At 38.2% G+C, this 9,167-nt stretch overlaps 1 protein-coding gene across 1 annotated transcript; it reads right to left on the reverse strand.

Annotated features, from left to right (window-relative positions):
• Positions 1–2,930: 2,930 nt before the first annotated feature.
• On the reverse strand, positions 2,931–4,127 carry LOC140147181 (kappa-type opioid receptor-like). Its single transcript, XM_072168961.1, has one exon. The coding sequence runs from the start codon at positions 4,125–4,127 to the stop codon at positions 2,931–2,933; it is 1,197 nt and encodes a 398-aa protein (XP_072025062.1).
• Between the last annotated feature and the right edge of the window lie 5,040 nt (positions 4,128–9,167).

Below are 9,167 nucleotides of genomic sequence, written 5' to 3' on the forward strand. Positions count from 1 at the left end.
GTTGATTCAGCCCTCTTTACAACATAACTGGAGAACCACAGGACCTACAAAAGTACATGTCTGTGGTATTTGAATTCTTCTACACACTCACAAGATGCTGTGAACTACCAAATCACAACGGATGGGATTCACTTTCGAAACAGCTTCTTCATTTCAGTTAAGTTGCAACTTCGAACATCGGCAATTAAGGATTAAGTGACGTGTAACTTAAAGCAAAGCACAATTGTCATTGGTTACAATCACTTCGAACACATACCGTAAACGTTCGCCTAATGGCTCTTTTGGATTCTTAGAAATGTGAGAGCGCCATCCTTGTAAAATCTCAACAGCATTAATGATACGTGTATGTTAAATTGAGCAACCTGGACATAATGCCTCAGAAAAAAATATCGTGACATGACCCAATACTTTAGGTCACTAGGTTAGTTGCTAGAGCAGCAGATGTTTTGGGGTTTCTTCAGGTATTCTTTCTCAAAGTGCCATTTGACTTAATTTGTAAATCGATTCATACGTTATACCTAACTCATTTTGGTAAATCTTTTTATAACATTGTAATTTCTTCATTTTTTTTTAAATATTCTTCAGTTGAAAATTACACCCTGCTATTGTCTGACCCATTAGCTCAGTCGGTAGAGGGTGCGCCTTGAATGGTGAATGGTACTTGTTCGAATCTTGATTTCTGCTCCCACTTTTATGTGAAGAAGGGTCAAGAAATGTTTTTGGATTTTGTCCCCATTTTACGAATGAATATTGTGAATTGTTTTTAATTTAATTTTAATTTTCTTATTTTTTTCAGATAAATAGGCACTGCGAACAAACGGCAACAAAAACCGCTGACAAAATTTGCTCCACCTGCTACCTATCAATGCGTGATATATTCCACTACATTTAACAGTTTTTGAAAAATAGAACGGCCTCAATGTTTCAAATTGTGTAACTACATTACTTTATTCATTTATGCATTATAAATGATCAGCTATTTTTTCTTTTATTAAAAGGATCGAACCCAAGTCGATCAGACCATTGATCATATAACTATCAGACCACGAAGTAGTTACGTAACTTCGTGATGGTATCGGAACCAAGCACTGTTTGTATGGCGATCATTACGATCACGCTATTTTGGTATGCCTTTTTTCTGTACTGATTGTTTCGATCGTGGTTCATTACTTAAGCGCGTGATCCCGTTGACATAGTAACATTACGTAACTTCGATACCGGGCTTCGATACTGAATAGTTGTTGGGGTATTGTGTGCCTTCCAAAGCGCCTTATAACATGTTCTCATTGTGTTATGGAATCCTAGCCAGTATTCAATGATAGCTATAGAGGCCTTGCGTTTATCGATTGGCTCCAAACAAAGGATTTGAACCGGTTTCTTCCCCGTAATCATGGCGCAGTGCAGTCCATTCAATCAAATGTTGTCATCAACCTATTTGATCGTAGTGCATTTTGTTATGTGTGTAAGACAAACTGTCGCGGTAGATGCAATCATGCTTTTGTTGAATGCATTTGAGTAGTCCGCCATATTTACGGGATGATACGTCATATGCACAGCCTCTATTCAGTTGGTCGTTGTATGATTTTGTTCGTTCACTCATTCAAATTTTATTTATATCATTTGAAGACTGAGCCTATTATGATACATCCTCCGTGGAACAGTTTCAAACAAATATAGCTAGGGATTATTGGGGCAGAGGTCATCTTTTGAATCCTCTTAGAGGGCTATCATTTTTTTCGGAATGGGGTCCCAAATTTACAAAAGTCTGCGTCAATAAAATTGCGCACCCCCCCCATTTCGGCAACAAAAATGTTATGATCCCAAACCCCAAAATTGTATTGAAATCAGTCTTTTTGAATAAAATAACACACTTTCTGTGCTCATCGTGTGACTCCCTACATTTTGGTCATAAAACATTTTATGACCCCATCCTATTATTCTTTCCAAGACTTTTTGACCCCCGTATATTTGGGACCCCCCTTTCGAATAAAATGATATACCTCTTATGACCACTGATGCATAGGCAAGGACACTCGCGCGAATTGAAAGACTTGTCGCACACGACAGTTCGTCTCACACACATAACAAATGCTTATACAATCAAATAGGTTCATTACAACATTTGATTAAAATGAAAGGATAAAAACAAAGCATAAAAAAAGACACATACAAGATAAAATAATAAAATTATATAAACAATGTTAAAGATAAAATAGAGAATAAAATTTCCTCAAATCAGAAAAAAAAACATTGACAGACATCATAATCTGTCAGAAATTACTGCATGAGATTCGAACCATCAATCTTCTCCACACGTTCTCTTAATCCTCGCACTATAGTCTAATGCTCTGCTCACTGGGCCACAGCGTATCAGGTGAATGATTATCGCATTATCATGAACAAGTTTGTTCGATCTTGTTCATAATTGTATGTGTCGATAGGTTTCACCCTTTAACTACACGTACCCTTAATGATCAGTGATAATAGTCGGCTTTTACAGGGATGGCGCTCTCTCATTTCCATGCACTCCATAGCGCCATTAGGCGAACGTTTACGGTATGTGACCGGACACTACGAATCAGCCGTAATGTAAGTCGGCCCGGTCAATTTTGTTTTATTTTGTGTTTGGAAAATAGATATCATAAGCTTTAAAATGGTACATCATTTGACTGCAAACGATATCCAGAAGCGGGGTTATGGTTTGTTGAACTCTGCTGGTACTCTTTTTCGGTTCTACATGTGTCTCTTTTTCCACATTGCTGGTCATTTCATGTCGCAACAAATCGAGTTACCTATGAATACAACCTTCACGCACACATTATACTGTAACTCAGAATACAATTTGCCGACTTTATGGCTCATTCGTAGTGTACGGCCACATATTATACCACAGTGCTCAAAGACTACACCTCAAATCTTTAATTTGCAGCTTACAGTTTAGTGTCATACGTTATGGCATTGATTGGAGCTACACCGCCGATCACTGTTGCGTCCGCTGATGTGGCAATCACTGTTGCACCCCTTGATGTATTATCAGGCACTGTTGGTATTTGATTTCCCTTAGTCTTAGAACTCTTAGTTGTCGAAGATCTGCCTCTGAAAGCTTCCATGAAACATTGCCTGTAGTGACTACTGGTGGCAAAATACACCAAGCTATTTGTGGCTGAATTGATCAATATCAAAATACGCCCAATAATTAGAAACTTGTGTTGAAAGCTGACACTCCAGAGTCTTTTTCGCCTTACTTCAGCAATGAGATTTACCACAGACACAGATCTTGAAGGGGTCTGAAGGACAAAGAATAACGTTACGAGTATCAACAAAGTGCGTGTTACTTGATTGCGGATTTTAATGTGGTTCAAGATGTTGTCGTTTCGTCTGTGGGATCGTTTTTTCAAAGCTAAGGCGATCTTACTGTTTATAATAGCGATGACGAACATGGGCAAGAAAAAGGCAACGACGAAAACGGTTGGCGCAGTTAAATTAAAAATGGGTCCTTCAATAAGTGTCATGCACAGGTGCATTGTTCCTGGGAGGGATTCGTAGATGTCTTCATCCGGCCATTTAATACACAGCTTCGTATTGCTGCTATATCGTAGAGTTGTAAAAGCTGCTGGTCCTATGGATATCAGCCATACAGCTACAAGAAACTTGCGAGTACGCTTTTTGTTACTCATGTGACGATGTTTTACGGGATAACAAATAGCAAAAAACCTTTCCACAGACAACAGAATAACAGTGCCTAAAGAAGTGTAGTAGCATATCATGGCAATAGCAAATATGAAGAAACAGCTCACTGCACCGTGGAACGGAATGTTTTCTTTGATGGGTGTGTAAGCTAAAACACCAATGTAATAGATAGTAGTAATACTAAGAAACGCAACATCAGCAACAGCCAAATTCACAAGATAAAAGTTGACGGTGGTGTGCAGTTTGGTCAATTTAGCGACCATGTAAACAAATAGCGAATTGAAGACAATTCCTGTGACCAAAATGACCAGAATGATGACAAAGTAGAGGGTAGTTTCAAACTTTGAGTAGAGCCATGTGGAAGCAATTTCACGAGTAGGAAAAACTAGTGTGTTCAATGGTGTACAGTCTGTATCATTATCCACTAATGACACCATGATGCTGCAAGATGTTGCGTTATTTTCTAAGTCTATAATAGGCAAGCGACACCTGATAGGTTGTTAGTTGAGTGGCAGCAAAGCTTAACTAGATGCCAATCTGATTCGAACGAGCAAACAAACTAACACTTCTTCAAAGAACACAATGCTTCGAAAACACCCAAAACTAATTAAATCTTTTCAAATCATATCGCACCAAATTAATTAATTATATCAGTCGAATCGCATTCTAAACCTTAAGGGGCTGTGCAATAATTATGAGCGAGTTGGTGGGGAGGTAAAATTTCCAAGCAGCGTACCAAAATTATTTGCCCCACCTTCGGCCTGCAAGAATAAATTGTTGCCCCCCTCCCCCCGTGCACATGCCAAATGTTTGGGTTATCAATAATTTCCAAACCTTTATAAAGCGCAGTGATTTATAGTGCGCTACGCACAGGCACAACGCCTAGACGTTAATCCGCAAGCCTCAACACACTTTACAGGTTGTCGCTGACCACTGCGGCCCGCATCATTCCATAAACCATTAAACAACAATTCAGGGACTTTGCTGCTTCAAGAGCGCACACCTTAGACTTTCCACAAATAACCTTCGCAACCAGGATCAGCTCCCCGAGTTTCGTACGGGTTACAACGAGACAAAATTAGCCGTAAGTTCCTTGTCCAGGGGAATGTACAGCTAACTCAAATTTTCCACGAGAGCGTACTTTTGGCACCGTCAGGGTTCGAAGCCGCAACCTCTCGCACCATAACTTGACTGCTACCTACTGAAACCTTTATGTATTCTCTTCCTAAGCCGTTTTAGAGCGTGTTATTTAAAAGGTGCCAAAATCGCTTCCTTGCTCGACGAACTCAAGGTCATACAAGCTTAACATTGCCCACCACCTCGCCCTACTAAAACATCGTTGCCCCCCCCCCGTGCCAAATTGTTACTGATAGACGAAAACTATATTTTTGTCATGGTTATAACATTGCCGTACACACACTATTTGGCCAATAATAAATGATTAATATTAATGGTGTTAAGGGATTCAATAGGGGTAAACTGCAAATTTTGGAGCTTGTGCTTATGATCTTTTAATCATTTGCAACATGGCTATCTTTAAAATGGCGGACATCTTGGATTTTGAATCCGCTAACATTTTTTTCCTAATAAATGATTAAAAGTGAGGGTAACTGCAAATGTTGCTACTTGTCTGGTCATAAATTTAATCCCTTGTAACATTAATATGTTACATTAATAACAAAGGTCAGGAATCAGATTGATTTTGTGCTAAGTAGCCAGAGAGAGGCATACTACGGAATTGTTAAGTGATCACGAAACGGGATAACAATCAACGGGATAGCGATATGTCCAAGGAGAAATGTGGATACGTTATCCCGCAATGAAACGAACCCTGAACCTGCGAGCCCCGTGTCCAAAGCTCCTAACCATGCAGTGCCTTAACAGTATAGAGGCCAGCCCCGTGAAATTTTCGCTTCGTTGAACAGCTGTTTCAAATCAAAATGTTTAGAAGAGTCTGGCGAATCTTAACAACAACAGCAGCCCTTAATAACTGGTATAATGCTTTGGAGAATCGGCACAATGTCTCTGTGGCCCATGTGGTCCTTTTCGATCTCACAAAGGCATTCGACAGAGTACCTCCATGGTCATTTGCTGCTGAAACTCAGATTTGTTGGCATCACTGATCCACTCATGTCCTGGTTATGTTCATATCTTTCCAACATAACCCAGGTTATAATATTGTGGTTCATGGCGTTACCTCAGATCCGGCCCAGTCATATAAGGTGCACCACAAGGCTCTGCCTCCTGGTCCCTTCTTTTTCGTACCTATGCTAACGATCTTTGCATCTCTAATTTCTCCCAGGATATAGTGACTTGGTGCTTTATACTGATGACACCACACTTTACAAACCGCTCACTGGATGAGCAACAACCTTTCCTGGAATGTTCATTTCGACATTATAATATGCAAGAAATCGACATTCTCGGAGGAGGAGCAGGAATCCGGCTCCTCCGACGACTCAGAGGTCAAAGATGAAGTCTCTGACCTTCTAGCAATGAAGTGGAAGATAGTGACAAATTGACAATGAGGCTAGCTAAAGAGGGGGCTAAAGAAGTTACGGAAGACATGAGGAGATATCATAAGTACGTAGAGGATGGCGTGGATCCGGAGATGGCGAGGGAAAAGGACTACCTGAAGAACGCATTTAATTTATTGATTGATTGATTGATTGATTGATTGATTGATTGATTGATTGATTCATTCATTCATTCATTCATTCATTCATTCATTCATTCATTCATTAAATTATTTTTATTTATTTATTTATCTATTGATTGATTGATTGATTGATTGATTGATTGATTGATTGATTGATTCAGTCATTCAGTCATTTATTCTTTGATATCTTTAGAATTAATTTGTAAACAAAGACCTATTCATTTACCGTATACAAGAAGAAAGAAATAAAGAATATAGAATAATAACTTGAAAACAAAAAGTGAAAAGGAATTCATCCAAAGAATATAACAGATAGATAGCACTTTATATCAACATAAGTTTGGTATAATCGAAGCTTTTACACATTCTATAACAGTGATAATTCAGGGTATCAGGTGCTAACACTAAGTTGTCATTAATTTTAGATGATCAAGTGACAACTAATTAATTATGTTATTAGGTTCCTAGTGGCACTTCCCTCATTTGATGTCCTTGGTTTGCTATTAAATATATAACCAAAGGATATTTTTTACAATAATCTACATAAAAATTAATTTTAAAGTAAGCTCAATATCATGATTATATTTTCGATCCGACTTCCCGGGTGAAAAATAAAGAATATAATCAAAAAATATCCAAAGCTAACGCTAAATACGACCCTTCCGCCTAATGTGTCCAACTGCCTTTCAGGTTAAAAACATAATAAGTTGCAAATGAACAGCTCAATAGTATTAGTAGAATAGTGATTTGAATATAGGAACACAATGGTAAGGGACGCACCATTTGATTCTGTGGAGATGGGAGTTTGGGTCAGGCGGGGTTTTTTTTTGGGGGGGGGTGCCATCACCGACGGCGGCGAAATTTGTTTTTACTCATCAGTGTGAGCCGTTTTTTTGTTCGCCTCAGGTGCAATAAACCAAAACAAAATAATGACGGTTCAAAATGTTATAGAGCTAAGAAAAACATATATTATGTTCAAACCAAACAGGTCCTATTCGGGGAGGTGCTCGCAAATCTGATTGTGATTATCATTTGCATTATTGGCTTTTCAATTTTGTAGATTATTAAAAATTGGCATAAGTCCTTTAAACTTGTACAAACAGTTCGAACAATATTATTCAATTATAACAAGAAAATAACTGATACTCACAATACAATACAATACAATACAATACAATACAATACAATACAATACAATACAATACAATACAATACTCACTCAATTTAGAAGAAAAAAGGAAAAAAAGTAATCAAAAAAGTTCCAGAGAAAACAGCAAACAGGCCAGAAACTAAAGATATAAAATTTTAAAAAAAACAAGGTGAAAAACGGTAAAGAGAAAAGAAATAAACAGCAGAGAAATAAGACAATTGAGGAGCTCAATATAAAAACGGCCTCACATTTGGGTTATTTTGAGAAAACTGGACTTTTAAGTTGTGTGCGAATCTTAAAACGTTCATTTTACAATTTAACCAAGTTATCATGATGTTTCGTGTTTGTAATAATGACCTTTGGTAAACTTTACATTTTTCAGCAACGCCCGGGTCGTTTTTATATTGAGCCCCTCATAGCTCCTCATTGTAAGCTATTGTAGGCCTACACCCAGTGCCGTACTATTACGCTGACTTTCGTATTCGGCGAGGAGGACGATTTCGACCTTCTCGTTTGTTTACAAACAGAGAGGTAGACAAAGGGGCCTGTCAAACCTGTTTCGCTTGTCCAAATACTCAAGTATCAAAAGGATGGTCCACAATAGAGACTAAATCAGTGATTCACGCAACATGAATAGGGGATTAAAAAACTGTGAAGTAGCACCATGTGCTTCTATTGTCCAATTTGCCATCAAGATTTCGAATGAAAACAGTTCAGACCCAGTACACGATAATGCCTCATTTCAAATAATATAGTTTTAGTTTTGGTTTTGGTTTTGGTCACGTGTTTTCCTATTGTCCTGCCTAACCACTTGAATCAAACTCATTGTTTCTACCTTTTGTTTAAAACCGAACATTTGTGACAGTCAGTTTCGGTTTTGGTTTCAGTTTCTTATAAGTGGTGTGGATCGTAAAATTATTTGATTTGAAGTTACCTACTCTAAGTATACAAAAGAAATGTTTAAATTTCGCAGTGCAATATTCACGAGCAGAGAAGTCGAACAAAGAAGTCTACATTTGAAAGCATTGATTTAGTTTGAAAGCATTGACTTGAGACTACGAATTAGCCTAAGTTGATTTCACTGTGAAAATATATAGACCATCAAAATATTTCCACAGACATTACAATAGGCACTTGACAGATTATGACTTCAGTGTTATAAACACTATTATACACAATTCTATTTATGTGCATGTCGCATGACGGAAGATCAATATCATAGAAAGCTGGTTTAAACTAACTTTTATTCAATTTATTTATTGGAGAATAGAGAGAGAGAGAGAGAGATAGAAGAGATCGCCAGGGAAAGAGGGTATGTGTGTGTGTGAGGGGGAGGGGTAAGGGTAAGGGAGAAAGAAAAACAGGGAGAGAGCATTGGAAGTGGGAAGGGAAGGAGGGGAGAGGGGGCTCATGAGTGGAGTGGAATAATAGGGAAGAGTCGATATCGAGTGTGGGGAGGGGGGAAGGAGGAGGATATATATAGGTGGCGGAGGGAACATAGGTAAGAGGTATGGGTTGTGCTTTCCGGGGAATAATCTAATTCATAATCAAATCATCTACATCATCATGCATCGTTTATATTTCAGACAAATAAACAAAACACCCCCCACCCCTCAATATATGCACATGATTTCTAAATGTAGGTCTAGGCCTCGTATATATCCATCT

Source organism: Amphiura filiformis, chromosome 3 (genome assembly GCF_039555335.1).
Source record: "Amphiura filiformis chromosome 3, Afil_fr2py, whole genome shotgun sequence".
Lineage (NCBI taxonomy): Eukaryota > Metazoa > Echinodermata > Ophiuroidea > Amphilepidida > Amphiuridae > Amphiura > Amphiura filiformis.

Bases quoted from the DNA above. Each gene is read 5' to 3' on its own strand.
- LOC140147181 (XM_072168961.1), bottom strand. From the start codon at position 4,127: ATGGTGTCATTAGTGGATAATGATACAGACTGTACACCATTGAACACA.